Here is a 23,116-nt window from a genome sequence, read left to right on the forward strand (position 1 = left end):
GTCACTGTGAGTATGTGGGCTTGTAGAAATGACAAAGAGCAATTACTCTTCTCTGAAAAACCAGCCTTGTGTATGGGGAAGCAACTCTTGAAACCTGTTATTAAATGCTGCAGCTTTTTCCCACCCCCAGCACCCCCCCCAGCACCTCACTACTGGTTCACATTTGTCTCAGAAATTTAGGAGCTACCTTTCCCAATTTTTACTTCAGTTACATTTTAGACAAATAATGTGTCCTTCTCTGGAAATCAAATCTATGAATGAGGCCTGTGATTTCTTCTAAGGACATAGCTGATGCAGGACTTTCCAACACTCAAATTTAGGAGTAGAAGGAAAAGCTCTATACCCAGCTCCATCTGTAGAGTAGTTCTCTAGAATCATGACCTAAATTTATGACTCATTAGCAAGATAGTAAAAATCTTAAGTTTGCTCTTCCTGATCCTTCTGCTGATCCTTTTGGGATTTCAACCATGTAGAGTTTACTGTATTTGCAGGTTCTTCAAGGCTGTGAACTTTGTTTTGGAAAAAAGGCAGTATTGAGGCTATGGGGAGGATTACCCAACAGGTTCTTGAATTCAGTGCTTCATGGAAGAAAGCATAAATGCAAGTCTTCATTCATTTGGAAAACAAATCCAGACCAAACTTCACAGTCCTTCTGTATGCAGGCTGAGCTTTGTCCAGGCTTCATCATCAGAGACCTTTCTGATGTATAGTTGTCTGGGCATTAAGTAAAATTATTATTTTTAAGGAAGCATCTGCCTAGGGCATGTTTGGAATGTGAGACCTGGAGATCACTTGGGAACAAGTAGAAAATTGGTATTTGTCAAAAATTTCATATGGTGGTTGTAAAAAAAAAACAACACAAAACAAAAACCCCTTAATCTATATTGACTTCTACTGTAGTTAGTGACTGATCTTTTGTGACTGTTTATGAGAAATTTTCATTATACTTTGTTAAATGTGCTAACTATGATATTCTCTGACACAAATTCAATTTCTAACTGCTCTTGTCTTCTGTATCTGTGCTGATAGTCACTTGTTCTTGTCTGTGATACTGGTGGACTTAATTGCCAGTCACAAAAGCCAAGAGAGGAATATATGGTATTTCTTTTTGATTTTTAAATTTAAATACGCATTAATAGTAGATTTATAATATATATATTATATAATTATTATATAAGAAATCCACCACCACCACCTCCCCCCACACACAAAAGGACTCCCATGATAAGTCTCCTAAAGATTTGGCTGGCAGAAGAGGTCTTTTGGTCTTTTGTTTCATGTTATTTATGACAATTCGTCTCGGACTCTTCCAGAATAGAGAGTCCTTAGTCATGATAGCCACTATATGAATCAAATAACAGACCTGTGCTGAAGCTGCTGTTTCCAGGATAAATCTTTTGTATCTCCTTTCAGTTCAAAGAGGGGTTATCCCAAAAGACTCAATTTATTTCAGCGTGATAAGTTCTTATTGGTTTCTTTTTTATTCATTCCCTCTAAAATGTGGTTTTTAATCAGATAGAGATATCTGCAAAATTACATGTTCAGTATGTTTTCTTCCTGTGGCTGCAAATGCAAATCATGCTTTTGCATATGCAAATACTAATTTCAACTTGTATTTAATATAATGATATGTGTAGGTCTTAAATGGTATTTTTTAACACTGTAGAAGAACAAAGACTATGCATCAACAGTGAAGCTTGCACCTTAGTTAATATATATTAGATGGTTAAACCAGAATCTCAGCTTGTATTTAATTTTCAGGGGGAGTTGTTTTTGGTTTTGATCTGGTATCTGCTAACTTTTTACGTAGAGGTATGATTTTGATTTTGTCATCTTGTCTGGTAACTGAGCCGTTCTCCTTTTCTTTTGCATTTGAGGTTTAACAGACAACCTGCTAGGGAGAACTCCTTTGAGTGTTTCCTGAATCCTTGTTGATCTTTCCGATCGTGGAAGCTCAAATACAAGTTTTACTTACTTTCTGTCAGTACACTTCTATTTGTGTATTGGAGTTTCTTTTGCTTGAAGTTACTTATCCCTAAAATTACTATTACTAGATCTACATGATAGAAAATAATATCACATATGTATGGGGAGCAATAAGATGGTCTTGAATGGAATGGAAATCAGTAGTTGCAGGAGCTCACAGTCCGCTCTGATAATCTTGTGTCCTGTTAGGAGATAAGCCACAGGTTTTTCACAATAGTCCTGACAAATGCAGCCGATTGAGACATGACTTTGGAATCTGAATCGTTGCCTGATGCTTTTCAGGGATTTCCTGATAGCTGTGATTCATTTTGACAGGTAGGACCAACACGAAAGGTGGATTTGTCAGAGAGGAGAGGCAAGTAAGCTGTGTCCCTCTGTAATGGTCAGACCCTGTGTGTAAATGCCCTTTCTAGTCCACTGTTAAAAAATATCAGCCTATTGCCTGTCCTCTGATTCTAAGACAGATTTGGCAGGCACAGTATTACATCCTGAGTAGCCTGACTAGTTGAGACTTCTGTGAGGGATGCATTAGAAGATGATGCATGGCATCCTTTCCCTTTTCTTTCTTGTCCTATGTTTGTCAGTCACCAACACAAAGGATCAATTTGGAGGCCAGTTGAACAAATTAAGCCATTTGTCTTGGAAGTGCACTTAACCCAGGAAGTGGGAGCAACACTTCATTTAGGCCCTAAGTTAGGATCTTCTGTGTTGGTCTTGGCCTCTGGGCCACAGAAAACAAATGGCTGACTGCGACCCGTTTGCTGGGCAGTGGCTGAAATGTTGTTGGGAGGGAAAAACACAACACAAATATCCCTGTCTGTAACTGATGAGCAGTGGTGAACGTGGAGGCACTTCGATTTTCATACAGAAAGGCCTGTTCCTACCTGCCCATGGGGGATAGGTGACAGCATGGTGCTCCCACGTTGGATCTGCTCCGCATGGCACAAGGTGGTTAAGATTGTGATCTGCAGAACCCCACTGCACATGCAAGGGATCCACCGGGGGTGCTCATAGGCTTGTGAACAGAACTTGCATGCAAAATTGGCAAGCTTGTGTTTTGTGAGGATGGCATGAAGGGGTATGAGGACAATATATTTGTACCCTCTGGTGTGAAGCCAATGTTTTGTTTATTTTGTTTACCATTACTAGAAAACCCTTGTACTCAGAACCTTTTCATTCATCAAAAGACTTTGTCTGTACTTTGTCTGACTTTGTCTGACCTACTGCATATAGGCTTGGAAGACGAGTTTGCTAAGGTAAAAGTAATTTCTGCGGAGATGGCACAAAGAGTTGCAGAGTAGGAACCTTCTTTTCTGGCTGGGATTTCTGAGAGCAGGAGAAATAATCTTCCATAATGGGATTGTGAAAAGGAGTTTAGGCATTTACAGTAGGTATGTTACAATAGAACTGACAAGTATACTCATTTGAGGTTTTCAAGACTTTTGGAATGAAGAATTCTTTTTGAAAGAAGTAGAAAAACGTGAGAGTTCCTAGAAGTGGAAAATTTATAGCTGTTAGCAAGTATAGAAGGAATAAAATGTTGGCACTGGGCAACTGCTATATCTAGGCTAAAAATTAGTAAAATTTAATATATATGGACATGGTAACAGTCACCTGGGGTGCCCTCTGACAGCTCAGAGCACTAAAGCTACTTTTAATAAGGAAATCAAGATATACAGGTCCAGGAAGGTGAAACAGACTGCTCTTTCTACCTGAGTGCTGAAAAGTGGGTATGGGAATTGTTTGGCTGGTTTTGTTTGGGGCTTTTTTGGTTTTGCATGTTTTTTTTAGGGGGTGATCATTTCGAGGGATTAGGTTTGCCCAGTCTGACAAATTTGATAGGTGATATGATTGAAGACATAGTTAACGTGAGCTGTATACAGTCTCATAGTGCTTGTGACACTATTACTCATCTGAAGGGGAGAAGTTTAAACCTACTGTCCCAGGTAGGGGAGGTTTCCGCTCCAGGGATTACTGTAGTGAATGTATTTCTAGCCTCAGTCTGATCTGGTAAAGATTTACAGATAATAAAATGTAGTAATAGTAATAAATACAATAATCATAGAATCATAGAATGGTTTGAGTTGGAATGGACCTTAAGGTTCCAACCCCCCTGCCATGGGCAAGGACACCTCCCACTAGACCAGGTTGCTCAAAGCCCCATCCAGCCTGGCCTTGAACATATCCATGGCAATAATGAAATAATGTAGGTTTGGACCTTCTTGCATTTTCTTTAATTTCCTTATGAGAAAGCAGCTTTTGCTAGACCCCTTCTGAATAGTTAGTTGTTTTAGTCCTTCTGTTCATTTTCAGTACAGTAAGCTTTTAAGTATGTTACCATTACGCTTAAAGTAAGTCAGTCTTGATTTTTATCTTGTTTGACGTACTTTTATATGTATAATTTTCCTCCTAGTGTATTCTTGCAAATGGAGAAGAAATATGAAATAACTGTGTTAGACTGCTTTCTGTTACATGTTTTAGTACAGTTATGCTAAGGATTGGGAAGTATTCCTTGTCAACATTTTTAATAGGAGAACAGCACATAGCCTATGCTACCATCCAGCTCCTGGCAGGATTACATCAGAAGACTAAATGGATGGCATTTCAACTGCAGCACTTTTGGAGATAAACCTGTCCTTGTGACCAGGAGAAATTACTGCGAATACATTGTTGTCTTTGTCTTAAGTGCGCAGCTGCTGTCTCTTGATTTGGTGTTTGGGCATACATTGCCAGACATGAGGGAGGAGACTTCTTTTGTTTGGATTAACTGTTTTTCACAATCACGAGGTTGTAATTTTGGACACTGAGTGAGAGAAATAATTACTTTTTCCTCCCTCTATTATCCATGTCAGTCTGGTGGTTTCTGGTCAAACAAAAACTTCCAGTCACTTTAAACTTTGGGAAGTGGAGGGAAACACAACTAATTGATAAATAAAACATGGGTCCCAGATACTTTGGTATTCCAGCTGTTAACCTGTAACTGTTGGACACTCTGATCGGACACTCAAATCTGTGTGTTCAGTAATAACAAATACATCTTCTAAAATGTCCCTTCTTTGGGATGTGTTTTCAAGTGATTTGTGTAGGCCAGGGGTTGGGAGCTTATGCTGAGGAATGCGGTGGCTGTTTTTTGGTTGACTGTTTTTTAATTCTGTTTTCTTTTGGGAGGCTTTTTGGTAAGCAAAATAAGTAGTATAAAATCACAATGTGGCGGTGTTATAAGGCCTGAGTAGTGACTCCAAAAATGTGTTAGCCGTTTTGTTCCTTAATCTTAAAGGAGATCTCCACCTTTACTAATATGTAGTGTCCATTTACTCCATGACATTTGTGCAAGTGTTTGATCTGGAATGCTTGTGTGTTCTGTCTTTTGCTCTGTCTGGTGGGGTATGCTAGCAGCAGGAGACAGAAGCAGATGCAACTTCAGTCTCATAACTGATAATGTACTCCCGCTTCCTTGTTAAAAAGACTGAAGCTGTTGGAAGGCAGTGTGCTGTTAGTCTTACTGGTGCTGGTCTTAAAGATGTAAAGTAGCCCATGGGACAGAAAGAGTCTTGGTTGAAAAATCCCTCTTAAAGAGATTAGGCCTTCAGGGCAGAACCCCTTATGCTTGCCCTCCTTTGAATGAGGGGTTGGATAAGGGTGATCTCCTGGGGTTCTTTCCTACCTGAATTATATTATGATTCTGTGGGGATTCTGATGCTGAGGCCTGCCTCTGCCCTCTCTGCCTCAGACTCTTTTGCCTGTCCTACATTACATCTCTATGCTCTGCAGTAATTCTCATAGAAGGAATTTTTCTTTGCCCTTGCCCCTTGCCAGCTTCTAGAAACCAAGATTAACTCTACCCCTTCAATAGCAGGGAGGAACAATTCCTGTTACCTGTATAGCCAATGGGACTTACACAGCATACAGTGATTTTGCAGTGGACAGGAGAGCATGGTGTTGTAGGGTAAGGGGTAAAATTTTCTAACCTTCAGCTTTTTCTAGTTTCCTAATAGAGGAAGAAAACTTGTTTTTCTGACAGTTAATTTCTTTTTGCTGCCTTTTGTCCTAGTTCTCAAAATAAAGGTAAATATAATGTTCCTTTGAAAGAAAGAATGGCCCAGATGGGTTCAAGGAAATAAGTTTAAACAAGAAGCTTGTTTTGTGTTTTGTTCCTTTTTAACTGCCAACTAAAATTACAGTTTCTTATTAATGCAGTGAAGAGAATAGCGTTACAGTACTTACTTGAAAAAAATTTAACCATATTTTCAGTTGTAGCTGATAAACCTAAAGAGCAGAGGAGATGAAGTAAGTGCAAGCAAAAGTGTGCTTTTTGGTGAATAATAGCAAACTTCTCTGATAAGAATTGCACTGGGTTGAATGTGCTGACTGTTTGGATCTTTCTAATTTGTCCATCCCAATTACTCCATATCTTGTGATAGTCAGAAATATTTTGACATAGAGTCTGCCTTTGTATAGTTTCTCATGTGAACAGGAGCTCACCTATATCAGCACCCATTAGTAACCGATTTGTGGCAATTGTGTATTTGTCCTCTGAACTCAGACTGTACTTTGAAGGTGGCATATGTTGCAGCTGGGTGAAATGGGGTTTTTTTGCTGGTAGGGTGTTACTGCCTTCTGGCTTGCACATCTAACTTGGAGATTCTAGTAACAGTTACTTTCCTGTCTTTCAGGTATTGATAGCTGATGACTACTCAGATCCATTTGATGCCAAAAGTGAGCTGAATAGAATGGGAAAAGGGGAGAACACTGGCTATATGGAACCATACGAAGCCCAGAGAATAATGACTGGTAAGAAAAGACAGTTGCACATGTGAGCTTAAATTCCATGGCAGTTCGTGTGGTTATTGCAGCTGCTACGAAACAGAAATATCATTTGGCCTGCAAAGCCATGTTTCTGAAGATGCTTAGGAGTCAATAGTAAATGCTGCAGAGACTTTTCATGTGCCTGCACATACCTTGATTTCTAAAAACACTGCTTTGGACCTCACTGTTGAATATAGATGGTCGGTACTGTCATGTGGGAAGATGAAAATGTGAGCACTGGGAGTTGGATTGTGTATTGCTTAGCTTGGCAATGTCAAGCCTGTCATATGTGTGCATAATAGGGATGGCCAAAGCATGACATTGTGTTAGTTCACTTAAAAACAGTTCATCAATTTGCTTATTTACTTACTGCCTTTTTTTCCTCAAACAGATTCAGACATCTTGGTCTTCCCTGTGTTGGAGGAGGGCTGCAAAGCTACATCTTTGTGTAGCTCTCTGCCTCCCTCCCTTCTCTGGTGGTTTTTTGTACTAGTGGTCAATATGAGACACTGTGGGATTCTTGGTAGTGTCCTTCCTTTTCTGTCCTGTAGAGAGGTGGTTAATGGTGGTATTGTTGTTGGAATTTGGACTGTTTGGACCCCTTGTCCAGTTGTTATGCAACTGTATTATCCATGTATTTTCCTCATATTATCTGCAGCCATTTCGTACTTGTTGTCTGTGCAATCTGTAAACTTTTCAGGGGTATGGGGCCTTATGTTCTTTATTCAGGATTATTTGACTTTGTCAAAACACGTCTTTGTGCAGGTAATTCATGCATTTCTTGAATTTGTACAGTAGGTCCTCTTCTTCTCATTATGAGGTAAAAGTCACGCTTGTGCCCAGTTAAATTGATTGTATGCTTTCCTTTTCTATTGGCAGCTCCTGTTTTGGGCGCTCAGGAAAGATTAATCAGTGGGGGGAAGATCTTTGGATGCAAAGATCATTTTTTCGTGCAAGTGTTCCTATTTTTCTTTTCTTAAATAGCATTTCTGAAGAGAGACACAGGAAATGACATGTAAACTATATTGTTTGGAAGATTTCAGTATCTTCTAGAGGAGCTGGAGCTTTTATTTCTTATTCATGTAAACATATTCATTCTAGTTTAATAATTTCTCAGAAAAACAAATTAGTCCCAGTAAGTTCTTGGGTTTTTTTACAGCAGTGATGAGCATTTGTAGTTTTAACTATGAAGTTTACAGTGCTGTGAATTCTTCCTTCCTGTGTTTAGAACAGGAGCTTATTCTATCTTCTTTTCCAGATTAGCCATAATAAATAGATGGTTTAGTGGACAATACTGGATGGCTTAGGTGAAGTAAGGGGCAGTATATTTGTGTACCCTTGTAATTCCAAGACACCCTTTTGCCAACTGGTGTGTGGTGTACCTGCTAAGCTGTGATATTTGCTACATAAAGCAAGCATGAGGCACTCTCAACGATGCTAAAGGCACTTTTGAGACTGGTGTATAACTGAGTGTAATAATATAGCACGTTCTAAATATGCATTTAATTGAGCCAGTAGAAGGTGCTTGATATCTCTGTGAATACGTTTGGTGTTTTGAGAACCAGGTATTTGGTTTCCAGTCATCTTATCCTAATGCTAGTAGAAATAGAGAAAGTCTTCTCATAAGCCTTGGTGAGGTGAGGTTATGTCCTACTATAATTAAGCACGTTTTTATGTTTGGTTTTTTTACTGCACAGATGTTGCCTTTGCATTTTACTTGACAAATGGAAATCCATGGGCATCATTTTGGAGAGTTTTTAAAAACTCAGCTTATATTTCCCAGATGAGTTCAATTATGTATCTGCTACTCTAAAGAAGACTTTTGGACCGCAGTTTAGTTGGCTGCAAAATGTTTACTGCTTTGTTTGTTATGTTTATTTGTTATCTGTGCTAATGAACAAAAGAATGCTTTACGGTAATCCATTTAGCTTGACTAATTCAGTGAAGTTCTAGCTGTATTTAACATGGGTAATCCCAGAGAGGAGGAATCTGCATACCCTAGCAGAATGCACTTTAGGAGAGACAGAAAACAAAACAGCGTTTTGTCAGTTATTCCGTGTTTACTGATGCACCCCACCTTTTGATCAAGTCTGGAAACCATGTGTAAGTGGTAGTTTGAAAGAGGAGCCTAAAGTTTTTGTGCATGCCGCATGCTTCTTGAGTTAGTAAAGGACTAGGCAAAAGCAAATGTCCAAGTGAAATAAGATGGTATCATTTTGATTGAGAAAGCTAAGCTTACACCTGAGTAGAAATGTATGATGTCTGAAATAACTAATACACTCATTGAAAAATGATTCTCCCTCCCTGAAGCTCTCTGGGGTCACTGTTGTGATGCACTTGGTTCTTAGCTGATTTTTAATTTTTTTTTTTTTTTTTAAAAAAACATTGAAAATGATGATTTCCATAAACTATTGAATGGTCTATCTGATTCCATACTGTCTGTAATTAAAATTGGGTTTAATCAAGCTTGAAGTTTCTTCTGCTACTGGTTCGAGTACTCTGCCACTCTAAAGTTAAAGAAGATCCTCCTCATGTTTAGATGTTCAAGTTCATGTTCAAGTTTGTGCCCATTAGCTCTTTTCCTGTCACTGGGCACCACTGAAAAAAGACCTCCTCCTGACACCCGCTCTTTAAGTATTTATAAGCATTGATAAGATCCCTTCTCAGATTCTCTTCTCTAGACTAAAAAGACCTAAGTCCCTCAGCTTTTCCACATAGGAGAGATATTCTAGTCCCCTAATCATCTTCGTAGCCCTTTGCTGTACCTTCTCCAGCAGTTCCCTGTCCTTCTTGAACCGGGGAGCCCAGAAGTGGACACAGTACTCCAGATGCAGCCTCACCGGGGCAGAGTAGAGGGGGAGGATGACCTCCCTCGACCTGCTGGCCACACTCTTGTTTATGGACCCCAAGATGCCATTGGGCTTCTTGGCCCAAAGGGCGCATTGCTGGCTCATGGTCATCCTATTGTCCACCAGGACTCCTAGACCTTTTTCCTGAGAGCTGCTCTCCAGCATGTCAGTCCCCAACCTTTACTGATGCATGGGGTTATTCCTCCCCAGGTGCAGCACCATATACTTGCCCTTGTTGAATCTCGTAAGATTTCTCTATCTCTGCCTGATCTGTATAGGACAGACTGAATAGACGAGCTCATGTACATCCCTCATGTGTGGGTGACTGGTACAGGAGAAGTATCTGTGTGCTGGAGCTGAAGAGCTGGAAGTTATTTCAAAGGGCGCTCTAGAGCATGTGCGTCATGGCATAGAGATACCTCTTGTCTTGCCTGTGTTGTTCACTGCATTCATCAACCTGGGTGATGACACATCTGCACTACGAACTAAGGGAAGTGCTTGATGAGGAAGGGCAGCGTCTCCATCCAGAGGGGCCTTAATAAACATGAGGATTCTGTCAGCAAGTGCTTTTTTGAGGTTAAACGGGAGATCTTAGAATTCCAAAGGAGAATTCATAGGCTCACAATATTAGCATCCTCCTTGATTTCTTCTTTTACTGTGAATTTATTATCCTGTCTACGCAGTAGAACAGCAGTGAGTACATTTAACTAGCTAACACCTAGGGAGTTTGTGCTTTGCCTCACTCACCATAGATGCAGAAAGCTGAGCCTCCTCTCTAGATGCAGGCAGTGCTAGAGCAAATGCCTTCATGCACTTCACTGCTTCTTTCCAGGGACTGCAGTAAGTCTGTGCCTGAATCATGATGGAATACGCAATGCATGACAGGCAGCTTAGCAAAAGCGTGCACCTGCTTTAACTGGGAGCTCCCCATGGACATGCTGGGAGCAGTAGCTCTGCCTTGCTGCAAGCTATCACAGAAATGCTGGGAGTGTAGGGAAAACAGCATTCCCATGAACCTGCACCTACTTCAAAAGGTCTTGGGTGTCAGTTTCCTTTGCAACAGGAGAGGTTTCTTTGTTCAGACATGTAACTTCATCTGAATAGTTACTGCAGCACATTGGTGGTGAGTCAGTCCTTGTAAAATCGTTTAGGATCCAGGTGGCCTCCGGCATGTTGCTTGTTGGCGCCAATTTTACCACTGCAAATAATGTAAAAAGAGCAATGATAATTGCTTTAAGTATTAGCTGCATAGATTAGCATGTATAGCATGGGATGTTTAGAAAGAACATTTCTGTTAATGATAATTACTTTGCTAAATATTAGGCTGCATAGATTAGCGTGTATAGCATGGGATGTTTAGAAAGAATATTGAAGGTCACTGAGCCTAGCAAGCCAAGTTTCTTACTTTATTAGACATTTGGACATAGATTTAATTCAGCAATGATTTAAAAGAAAAAAGTTATTTAGGGACAATTATAGAAGAGGACTTCTTCCTTTGCATTAGTGCATGAATTGAGGCATGTTTGAAATAATGCTGGATCTGCTTCAACACAAGTCCTTACCTTCTCTCTGAGCAAAGCAATAGATCTCATATATGCTGTGAAAATGTATGACTTTAGATTCACGTCCAGTTGCCACAATGATCAGGGCTTCTCTTCCTGCCTTTGTGGAGCACTTCACATCCCATCAGTAAGTATGAGGAGATAAGACCAGAATGTATGGAGTCGTAGTTCTCATGTTAGGAGAGACTGTGGTGTGTTGTGGTTGCTATAACTAGATGCATAACTGGGAGTGGAAAATAGCTGTGTGTAAAATGAATAGCATCCCCCTATGTTTAAGTCTGCCTCCTCCCCTAAAATAATATAAGGCATTCTCTCTAAAGTTTAATATTATGGCAGTGCTTGCTGCTCTGTATAGTGCGTACAAGCCTACAAATGCATGAAAATAAAAAGCTAACTCTTGTCTACTCTGTACAGCTGGGTAACTGTAAAACTGGCCTTTTCCTGAAAGAGTAGCCATCCCCCCATCTTGGTCTGGAATAGGAGTCAGAAGGAGAGGGACCCTGTGTCATGCCACTCAATGTATCAGTTCCATGCGCAGAATTTTGTTCCTTAGTTTCAGTGTACACATATTGTCCAGAATGGGTTTAAACCAAGTATTATATGTCTTTTTTTTTTTTTTCCTGTTTCACAGAATCACAGAATGGTACGGGTTGGAAGGGACCTCTAGAGATCATCTAGTCCAACCCCCCTGCCAAAATGCCAAAACAGGTTCACCTAGAGCAGGCTGGACAGGGTTGCATCCAGGAGGATTTTGAATATCTCCAGAGAAGGAGACACAACCTTCACAACCTCTCTGAGCAGCCTGTTCCAGCCCTCGGTCACCCTCAAAGTAAATTTTTTCCTCATGTTGAGATGGAATTTCCTTGCATCCAGGAGGATTTTGAATATCTCCAGAGAAGGAGACACAACCTTCACAACCTCTCTGAGCAGCCTGTTCCAGCCCTCGGTCACCCTCAAAGTAAATTTTTTCCTCATGTTGAGATGGAATTTCCTGTGTTCCAATTTATGCCTGTTGCTCCTTGTCCTGTCCCTAGGCACCACAGAAAAGAGTCTGGCCCCATCCTCTTGATACCCACCCTTTATATATTTATAAGCATTCATGAGATCCCCTCTCAGTCTTCTCTTCTCCAGGCTAAACAGACCCAGGTCTCTCAGCCTTTCCTGATGTGAGAGGTGCCCTATTCCCTTGATCATCTTTCTAGCCCTCCTCTGGATTCTCTCCAACAATTCTTTATCTTTCTTGAACTGGGAACCCCAGAACTGGACACAGTACTCCAGGTGTGGCCTCACCAGGGCACAGTAGAGGGGGAGGATGACATCTCTTGACCTGCTGGACACAATCTTTTTAGTGTACCCCAGGATACATTTTCTCATTTCATGCCTTGCTGGATTAAGCATGTTGCTGACACAAAATCGTTTAGGTTTCCCTCCCATCTTGCTTCCACACTCCTCCCCAACCCCTACCCCCTAGTACCAGGTATGGTGAATTTGCAGATGTCTCACTGCCCCCCTCACTGCCATTCAGTGGGATAGAAAAGATGAATGTCAGATTTGCTGCAAGGGTTGTCTTATGTAGAACATGCCTATGCATGAGGGCATGTGGCAGCTAAGGGAGCTTCTCCCTGTCCTGTAAAGATTTGTGTGAGTTGTGTAAACCTTTAAACTGGATGAAGTAAATTATAAAAGGAAAGTGTTTTGCATTTTACCTTGAAAGCAGAGTTTTGTAAACTGTGATTCCTTCTGATTTCATCAGTGTTCCATCATTCCTTTCCATGCTTGGAAAGAGTGACAGGCGGTGAACATAAACTGAAATTAGAGGTTCCAACTGAATGTACATGAAAAAAAAAAATTTCTCATTATGAGGACAGTCAAATGGTGGAGAATATTGCCTGGTGAGACTGTGTAGTCTCCATCTTCAGAATTTTTCAAGACTGGACTGAGTAACCTTATCTGACTTCATAGTCGACCCTCCTTTGAGTAGGAGATTGAGGAAGATGACTTCCTGGGACCTTATTTAACCTAATTTATCCTAGGATCTTGTGACTAACCTGTAGCTGTTCTGTGAAAGTAAGAAATGGATGTGAGAATCAGGATATCCCAGGCTAGCTTGTGGGAATCCATGTGTGTTTTGTCTCAGTCCATTTCCTGCTTTGCCACTATGTCAGTATGATCCCAGTACTGGCCTTTTTAAACTTAATCAGTGAAAAGGTGCTTTTGAGGCATAAAGAAGCAACCTGCTGAAATATAGTTTTAGGAGGGGCTCATATATAAATATCTCAGTTTTCTGGAGTTAACACTGGATGGGGTGTATGCATGCTGAAAGCATGCTGTTGCAGCAGGGACTATAATTTCTGACAGCTGTTCACTATCCCTTCTTGGGATGAAGGAGCAGAGGCTGGACAGACGGGCTTGCAGTCTGGACTGGGCCTGTACGTGTATGCCTGGATTCTCTTGGCAAGAATTCTTGGTGCTTTCCAGCTGGATGTGTGATAGAGTTGTAGGTGACTGATACTGCTGTGGTCTGCATGGAAAAGGAAGGGAGCACTGTAAAGTTGGCTCTGACTGGAAGGAGTGTTACTTTATTCAGTGGGGGACATCAGTAGTACATCTTGCTGATTTATCAGTTCATCCCTCAAACCACCCAAACTGGCCCCAGTTCTATTGTTCTTCTGCAACATTGCTCAAAGCAGAATAGAGAGAATTTGTTACATGAGGAGTCACCAGCTTGGGAGAGGCATAGACTGTTCCTGATGAGATTTACAGGGATATGTTAATTGGAGCTGGAACAGAGATGCTAAAAGAAAAAATGAGTCAGGCAGCACTTGGGACAAAAAGGGAGGCAAAAGTCCCTTGTCACATTCATATGCCTCTTCTTCAAAGTTATGCTTTGTTTTCCTCTTCTCTTTCCTTTCATTCTTTTACAAAGAGGCTTTTAGCCAAAGGAATTGTTTGAAGCCCATGTAAAAATGTTCAAGATCAATATGCACTACAAAGCCAGAAGGGATTTGTACCTTTTCCCCAGCTAGCTGTGCTCAAGTCAAAGATCCTGCTGGGCAGTCCTGCTCGGCTCCTTTTTTTTTTTTCCTAAACTAGTGAGGATTTTTTTCTCAGAAGTACTTTCTCAATCATCCTTTCACATTATATTCTGTCTTACTCCAATCAAGTTGGGGTTTTCTCCATACTGTACAGAAAAGTTAAGTAAGCTCAAACAGCATGGTACAGAAGTTAGTTAAGCATGTGATGAGGTGAGCATGCTACTTCTTGGAAGGAATAAGATGCCCTTTCAACTGTGATATCTTGTCATCTTGGTTGTGCCTAGCTTGCTGGGTAATGGACAAAATTTTTGCCTGCTGGCTTTGCATTCAAACTCTGAAAAACTTTAGTGGCAACATACGTGTGAAACTTTAAGTAAATGGAGTCCGTTTCTGACATCAGTTGTAATGTGGTAGCTACAGTTTCTCCTGCATCTTTTTTGGCTTTGTAATCCAAACCAGAGGAAATTCTTTTAATCTTTAAAAGTAAGTGTTGAAGATTCAGCCAATTCTGTGTCTGCTTGCCGTAGAGACTGAACATCTTGCCACATAAGCTTACCAACATTTTAATATGACTTCACAGCAGTGTCATAAAAGCTTCAGTGGGAAGTGGTCAGAAACACAACTGTTTTTATGCGCTGTGCATTTTATGCAGGATGGCAACAACATACGGCTTCTCTCCTTCTCTGCTTTCTGGTGAGGAAGAACTCTTCTTGAAAGTGCTCTTTTGGAGGAGCTCAAATACCTATACAAACTCAGCTGTTCATTACCATTCTGGTTGCTAGAATTATTAGAAGCTTTTGTCTGCAAGAGCCACCTACCCTTTCTGGATGAGGTCAGGTAAGCCTCGTCTGGTTTTGGTGTGTGTTGGTGTGCTGATATGTGCATTTCGTTCTGTTGTCCTTACATGAGCAAAGATCAGGGAAGCCTGCAGTGTGTTTCTTCTGGACTCCATTGTGATACTGTGTGACTGAATTCCTTGAGCAATATCAACATGGGCAAAAAAAAGATGGAAATATTCAATCTTCGTCTGAGTTTGCTCTTGATTTTGCCATGTTCAGTTTCATGTGTTGGTGGCTTGGAGTGCTTGGAGTTCACATGTAGTTTGGTTTTATGAAGCAGGATGTACGCGTGCAAAACTGGTGCAGGTTAGATTAGCAATTAAGAACAAACCAGGCAAACTGGGGGAAATGGGAGGAACACTGGGCTTGCTTTGAGTTCTGCGTTCATTTTCTGTGGAATGGATAATTTGAAAAGCTATGTGAAGAAGCAGTGGGTTTTGTGGCTGTTGAGCTGTTGTAGCTCTCATCTGGTCTGTCACTTGCACTTAGCTGGGATGGGCTGCAAGGCAGAAAAGTGTGATGGCATAGCTGAGCCAGCTTTTCCTAAGGAAGTCCTGTAGCAGCTGTTGTGGCTGTAATGGGGTGGCCTAGAGTGTGTCTGTGCTGCTGTCTCAAGGGAATAAGGAGACAAAGTAAAAAATATGGTATCTTTCAAATATAGCATTGCTTTTGTACGTTAAGCTGAGTAATGCTTATTATTGCTCTTTCGTTTGGTTGTGAGATGCAGCATTACATTGTGGCAGAATATAGAGCATATCAAGAGACAGCATCTCCTAGTCACTTTTTTCTAACAATCTCTTGCAAGAAGGGAAGAACTGACTTACTGTGTTTGCGTGACTGTGATTTGCTTTCTTTAATAGTAAAATCTGCTGTTAATGACACTGAATGCTAACTAGATTTATTTGCTGCTGTTAGATATCTCTGTAAACACAAATGCCCAAGTGATGACGTGATAGACTGTATATAGAACATGTTATCCACAGCTGCATATAGTCAAACGCTGCTTTACCTTTTGTACTGTTAGAGAATCCTAAATTAAACCATTTTGTCTCCAGAGCAGAACAGGAAATGTGGACCATCTTTCATGTCTAAATTAATGATCCTTTCTGTATGCATGTGCAGGACCATGCTGGATTTTGCGTTTACTGAATCTCCCATCCTAACTTTTGGAGTCATATCTGAAGGCTTTTACATCCAACAGATGGTGATTCATCTTCATTAGGTGCTTAGGTACTGGTTGGTGTTCCTAGATTGAGCCAGTAGGTCAACTTGAGTGACAGAACAGAAAGATCACAACTACAACAATAACTCCCTTGGGAAAGCAAGATAAAGTAGGCAAAATTGCAAAAAATCACTGTGGCAAGTAATCACTGTGGCTGTTCCTTGTAGCAATCAGGAGCAAAATAGGTGGTTTAGTATGCAGATGCTGCATGGCTTTGAAGTCCTGCTGAAGGAAGAAATAGAGTGCTGATAATGCCTGCTCTTGCTGCAATCCTGGTCAGAGGGAAAAATCTCTTGTAGATGCATCAGATACACTTCCAAAACTTCGACTTCTCTTTGGTTTCATGGCATTTTCTGAAAAATTATTAACAAAGATAAAATAATGGGCATTAGTCATCAGGGAAGCTTCAGGCTATCTTTTGAGCTCTCAGTTTTGTCTTTTAATTATAGTGACACAATCTTGTGAAGGTTTTTTTGATTCCTTTTTTCCTCCCCTAAATAAAGAGGGCTCCGCTACTCCTCTTCTATGTCTTTCTAAGCAATGTGTAAGGAGTAAGTAGCTAAGCAGCATCAAAGCACCTCTGAGAAGGTAAAGTCTGCAAAAATTTTGAGTTTTAAGATGGCAGTTGTGATGTTTAATCACAGATTATTAACATAAAATTAGGTGTTGAGGGGGAAGGCTTTGTAGAATAAACTTCTGCCTGGGGCAGAACTTCCTGCCAGGGAACTGTTAATTTTTTATTTCTTTGCCACTTCCATGAAAGAAATACATCTCCAAGCACAGTTTTCATGTCATTTGGAAGCAATACTGCTGTTGTTCCAACCTACTAGGATTTAGGTATTCTTCCCCTGTGTTTTATTTTTTAAATCAGCCTCTTCCGATTCTACCAACACCCTCCCCACCTCTCCCCACCCCTGAAGAAAAATGTGTACTTGTGGTCTTCTTGGGCAGGGTATGCTTGCTTGTTTGTTTTATTTCAGTACATACCTTTTGTGGTATTAATGGTTTTGCTGCTGGTTTATTGATACTTATCATAAAGGGACTTCTCCCCTCCTGCCTTTGCTCTGAATGGCCTAATAGTCTTTATCAGGATTGTTGGAATGCAAAGTTGCTTTGAATGCTTCTTCCTGTGGCAATGAGTCATACTTGGACTTCAGTAGGTTCTCCGTTGTGATGCAGGCTGTTTCAAGACATTGCTTTTTACATCAAGAGGTTATACCAAGGTCTCATACAAAGGCAGGGGGACAAACATCTGTTTTTCATTCCTGGAAGGTAGCTCGCTTCTGAGTTACTTGGCTTCTGTTTAGAAGGGAAAATGAGTGAAGACCTTCTCATATCCAGCTTTTCTTACAGGAAAATCTGGTATCGTGAAAGTTGGGAGGCAGTTGCTGTAGTGTCAAAGCAAAACGGCCCTCTCTGCTGTTGAAATGGCATTGATGTTCTTTCACGTCCCAGCAGTTGGAGGCATCCAGCTGGAGCTGGAAGCAGAGCAGAAAGATTGAATTCTGGTGGCCTGAGGTGAAGTTTCAGCAGAGGTAAAACATAGCTTCTCTGGTGAATAGACTTTGCACTAATACAATGAGAATTCTGCTCATGAGATCTAAAATGTTTCCAGATTATCTTGCCATGATTGGCATGAAAAGAAGCATTCCAAACATGGTGAGGCTTGGAAGAATTAGGCAGCTGGCTAAGTATTACTGGCCCATTTATGGAGAGGGAGAGGAAATGGGTTCAAATGGGAGCAAATGTTCTTCTGTCAGGGTGATCTTTGCATTGGCATCTGTCTTATGCCTCTGGCAAACTGGCAAGTTATTTGTTGATGTGTAGCCTACCCATACACTTAGTGCAAACAGCTGACTACCCTTTAATGCAGTTACATGCCAGTTCAGTGACTTTCCATTGGAAGCCTCAGGAGCAGAGCACATGGAGAACAGAGGTTTGGCCAGTTCAACAAGGCCTGTTCCCTGATAGAAAGCAAGAAGAACTCCTGATGAGACTCATCTATTTGTGTTCATACCTGGCTCTGATGTGACCTTCATCTGCTAGAGACAAGCAGGCTGTCAGGATAATGTCTAGGGACATGCATCAGATATTCACCAGTACCTCTCAGTGTGAGTCTGAGCCTCCCCAAGTTTGTTTCTACTCCCACTGATAACTTCAGGTTTTCAGTGGCAGGTGAGAATACAAGAAGTACAAGTGGTCTTGGTCTTGAGTTCTGTTCTTGGGTATCTTTTCTTTTTTGGGGAGTTTGGGGGGATTTTTTTTTTCTTTTTTTCTTTTGTTTTTTTAAAGTATGGTGCTCTTCTGCTTATTCCAGGCTTATCTACAGAAAGCCAGTGTGCTATAGCAAGACCTCCAAACACTTTGCAGACTGCCCTTCTGGGGCTCTTGAATATAAAATGTTTGAATCCACATTTCAAAGTTTGTGCTGCTCATACATCTGCTCAGACTATCCTAGTTGAAGCCAGGTTAGCCCGTTCCCTAACTGCTGAAACACTTCCTTTCCCTGTGGTGCATTTTGTTTATAAGAGAACAAAATGCAAATGGTAGACTCTTGCAAGGGATTCTTGCTTGCTTATTTCCTTGCTTTAATTAAACTTCCACATCATTCTGATGATAAATGTTTAATTTGTCTGAGTGCCTTGGAAACTTGATGCCAGAAAGATCTGTGGTTTCCACATAAAGTTGCTTCAGTGCTAAGATCCTTGCAGTTGGAATTATCTAGTTCATTTGAGTGGTGAAAATGTAGTGAGTGAGAATAGCATCCCAAGGGTATTCACCCCAGGTCGGCTATAGTTTTGTATGTTGTATAGTTAATAGCAGGTTGCATTTTTGATGCGGTTAGCAAGAAAATAAATCCAGGTCACTAGGACTGAAGCTGTTTAAATGCTGACTTCTGGGAAGAGGTAATAAGTGAAGCAACCATCTGGAGGAGACCTGCAATATGAATCCAGAAATAGTGGACAGAAGCTGACAGCTGTGCTCCATCCAATTCTATACCAGCCCAGTGTTTACATGTTGCTCTATGTTAAATAAATGAATGAATCTGCTGGGCTTCCTTCAAATATTTATGTATCTGAAAAAGTTAACTGCATGTACAAATGACTTTTAAAATTCATTGTATTTTCATTCAAGGGCTTCTGTCAACAGCTATTTGTTGAGGTTAGAAGCATTGCCAAGTATTTTATCTCAAGCTTTAAGAAATAGGGTGAAGTTTTGGCTGCCGGTATGACGAGTTTAAACTCTACACGAGGGCTGTACTGCTGAATGGAGATAGATGCAAATAAGTGTGCTGTGTAAAATCCCAGCATGAGAATTCTGTCATCGCTCCTGAGTTCTTCTCTTAGTCTTGTCAGGTACAAAGGGTGTTGATAGCCCTTGTACTTTGCTTAAAAGTCGATTTCAGTGCTAGCTTTTCAAAAGCTAGCCTTGCATGGCAGTACTATTTCCAGCATATTACCTTCATAATCAGATTTGTCGCACTAGAATTGGGACTTTGGGGCTAGAGTAAGCTGCTGAGGAGCTGCTAGGACTATCATTTTAAAAGCTACACCAGCCTTGAACAGACACCCTGAGATGCATTTGTTTTATCACCGTTGCACCTGATACGTGTGGGATATACTTTGGAATATGACATACTGACGAGTCAAAATACCTTTATTGTGCTGCGGTTGATTAGTCTATAAGTTAATGTGTCTGTATCTAATTACATTATAAATCTCTCTATTTCTCAGTGGAGCATGCATAAATAACTGTTTGGTGACAGTGATAAGGAAGCTCATATGCCTGTGTTACCACACATGCTGTGAAGTCCTTGTGTGTAAAATATTTAAAGGCTTTCCCAGTAGCACAGTAGAGTTTGAAAGATTAAAGGATTTCTATGACATAGTGCTTTGCGTTTTGTCCATGACTGTGTTCAGTCAGGTCTTTAATATCTCCACAGGTGGAGACTCCACCACCTCTCCAGGCAACCTCTTTCAATGTTTGACCATCATCGCAGTAAAACATTGTATTCAGATGGAATTTCATGTATTTTCATTTGTGCCTGTTGCTTCTTGTCCTGTCACTGGGCACTACCAAGAAAAATCTGGCTCCATCTTCACTCTCTTCCATCAAGTATTTATATGCATTGATAAGATCTCCACTGAAACTTATCTTCTCTAGGCTAACCAGTCCCAGCTGTCAGTGTCTCCTCATATGAAAAGCAGTCCAGTCCCATTATCACCTTCATGAACCTTTATTGGACTTGCTCAAGTGTGGCTTGGGGTAGTGTGGCTGGAATGATGTCTGGCAGAAAAGGCCCGTGGGGTATGGGTCAACAGGCAGCCTAATTTGAACCAGCAGTGTGCCCAGGTGGCTGAGAAGGCCAATAGCGTTCTGGCTTGTATCAGAAACAATGTGGCCAGCAGAACTAAGGAAGCAATTGACTCCCTGTACTCACTGAGTCTGAGTACACTTTGAATAGTTTTTGGTTTTGGGTCCCTCACTACAAGAAAGACATTGAGGTACTGGAACACATTGAAAGAAGGGCAATGAAGCTGGTGAGGGATCTAGAGAATAAGACTTATGAGGAACAGCTGAGGGAACTGGGGTTGTTTAGTCTGGAGAAAAGGAGGCTGAGGGGAGACGTTACCTCTTTCTACAACTACCTGAAAGGAAGTTTGTAGTGAGGTGGCTGTCAGTCTCTTTTTCCGAGTAGTAAGTGATAGGACAAGAGGAAACAGCTTCAAGTTGTGCCAGGGGAGCTTCAGATTGGATGTTAGAAAAAAATTCTTCACCGAAAGGATTGTCAAGCAGTGGAACAGGCTGCCCAGGGAAGTTCCTGGAGGTATTTAGAAGACGTGTAGGTGTGGTTCTTTTTAGTGGTGGACTTGGTAGTGTTAAATTAACAGATTGGACTTGATGCTCTTAAGGGTCTTTTCCAGCCTACGCAGTTCTATGATTCTAATTTTGCAGCTTCTCCAGATTCCTCTCAACGGCAGTACAGCTATCTCATTATCACCCACTCCATCCAGTTTTGTATCAGTAGATAGAGTGAACCTGGCTTTGTCTAGCCAAGGCTTTGCGAACTCCAGAGAATGGAGACAGCTTCCTCAAATTACCTGGTGACCTGTCTTAGGGCTGCACCAGGGGAGGAACATTTCTCTGGTGTCCCACTTGTATCTCTCAAGCTACATCTTGTGTCTGTTTCTCCTTATTGTATTTTCTGACATTTTCTGACAAACCCCAGAAGGGTTTGGTTCTGACTGCCCTTCAGGCAGCTATTATATCCCCCCTGGCCTTCATCAGACAAACTCAAACCATCTCTCCTTATCATAGGCACCAGGACCCTGCTATCTTGGTAGCTCTGCACTGGTTCCTTTCTAGTTTTATGAACTAGCTCACTCCTTGCACACTCCATGTAGGGAGTGTGCAGACTGGATGCAGTAGGACTCACCTGTTGGTTGTAGCGTCCTTGGGGCCAAGGGTGAAGGCATGACAGCGTGCCCCTTGATTTTGTAGCTGTGCTCCTTCTAACAAAGCCCAGTTTTAAGTTTGCTGCATTCAGGAGGGCAGTACATGGTTCCTTTCTTGTAAAGCTTCAACATGTTTACTTTTTTATAAGGTCAGTGTTAATTTAAAGAAATATGTGTCCCTTAATACAGTGTGAGTTAAGCCCTAGTTAACAATGCTTTTGTTTAGTGTCCTTACTCTAGTACTAGCTCATTTTCTGCTGATATCCTGCAGAGTTAACTGCAGAGAATTTTTTTATCAGCATACAAAATTGTACTGTGGGGTTTCTTTTTTCTGATCTTTTTATGTTTGAATTTCACTTCTGAATTTCACTGAATTTCACTGAATTTCTAGAGTTGGAAGGGACCATAGAGATCATCTAGTCCAACTCCCCTGCTGAAGCAGGATTGCCTAGAGCTAGAGCATGTTACTCAGGAATGATCTCCTCTTGAAGAGTTAACTGCATACACAAATTTCAACATTCTTGGGGATTTATGTACAGTTGCTTGTAAGCAGGCTTTACACAGGTTGACAGAGATTGTGTGTTTCTTGTAATCTGGCTCTGTGCAAGCCGGAGAATGTTGGTGGAGCCATAAGACTGTTTGTGCTGTGGTTGTTAGCTGGAGGAAACTTTTGTTTCCAGACAGTTACCAAATGTAGAGGTAGAATTTAGAAGTCTTGTACAAGCTTGACATCTGTATAATGATGTGGCTATTAAGGAATGGGTGGAAGTTGAATGCTTTAAAATTATTTACTGTAATGATAAGGCATGGTTAGTAGTGATGCTGACACAATTTTCTTTCTTGCCAACAGAGTTTCAGAAGCAGGAAGTCATGAAATCTCATCAGAAAAGCATGCAGCTCTATGACACACCCTATGAACCAGAAGGCAGTGGTGTGGAATCTGATTCTGAAAGTGTGGTGAGTCACCATTTACGAGAAAGCAAATTGCCACAGGATGATGACAGGCCTTCAGATGAGTATGATCAACCATGGGAGTGGAACAAAGTCACCATCCCAGCTCTGGCAGGTAGGATTCTTAGATCCCAAGCAGGAAATCCTCTCTCACACTCATAGCGTATATATTTTCCTTTGGAAGAAATCAAGTATTTCTGCTATTTTTTGGGGGGATGGGAGGAAGGGAAGGGGGCAGAAATCTCCAAAAAGCAAATGTGGGTAGTCTCAAATCTTTACCTGCTGAAGAAACATGCACTTTTTGTTTGGTGCTTCAGCTGACTGTCAACTATCTCAGCACTTAGTTCATGTTAGTAAAACTTCTGTTTCTTGGTTCATGTTAGTAAAACCTCTGTTCCTCCCACTCCTTG

The 23,116-nt window shown here is 41.1% G+C and overlaps 1 protein-coding gene across 6 annotated transcripts in view; it reads left to right on the forward strand.

The window, feature by feature from the left end:
- SHB (Src homology 2 domain containing adaptor protein B) overlaps positions 1-23,116 on the forward strand; it is a 74,711-nt gene that overhangs the window by 13,063 nt on the left and 38,532 nt on the right. For all 6 annotated transcript variants that reach the window (XM_014953815.1, XM_014953814.1, XM_014953809.1 and 3 more), the window contains exons 2-3: positions 6,660-6,777; positions 22,606-22,821. In XM_014953815.1, the coding sequence (XP_014809301.1) occupies positions 6,660-6,777; positions 22,606-22,821 (334 nt within the window). The remainder of the gene's footprint in view (positions 1-6,659; positions 6,778-22,605; positions 22,822-23,116) is intronic.

Source organism: Calidris pugnax, unplaced genomic scaffold, assembly GCF_001431845.1.
Source record: "Calidris pugnax isolate Ruff unplaced genomic scaffold, ASM143184v1 scaffold250, whole genome shotgun sequence".
Lineage (NCBI taxonomy): Eukaryota > Metazoa > Chordata > Aves > Charadriiformes > Scolopacidae > Calidris > Calidris pugnax.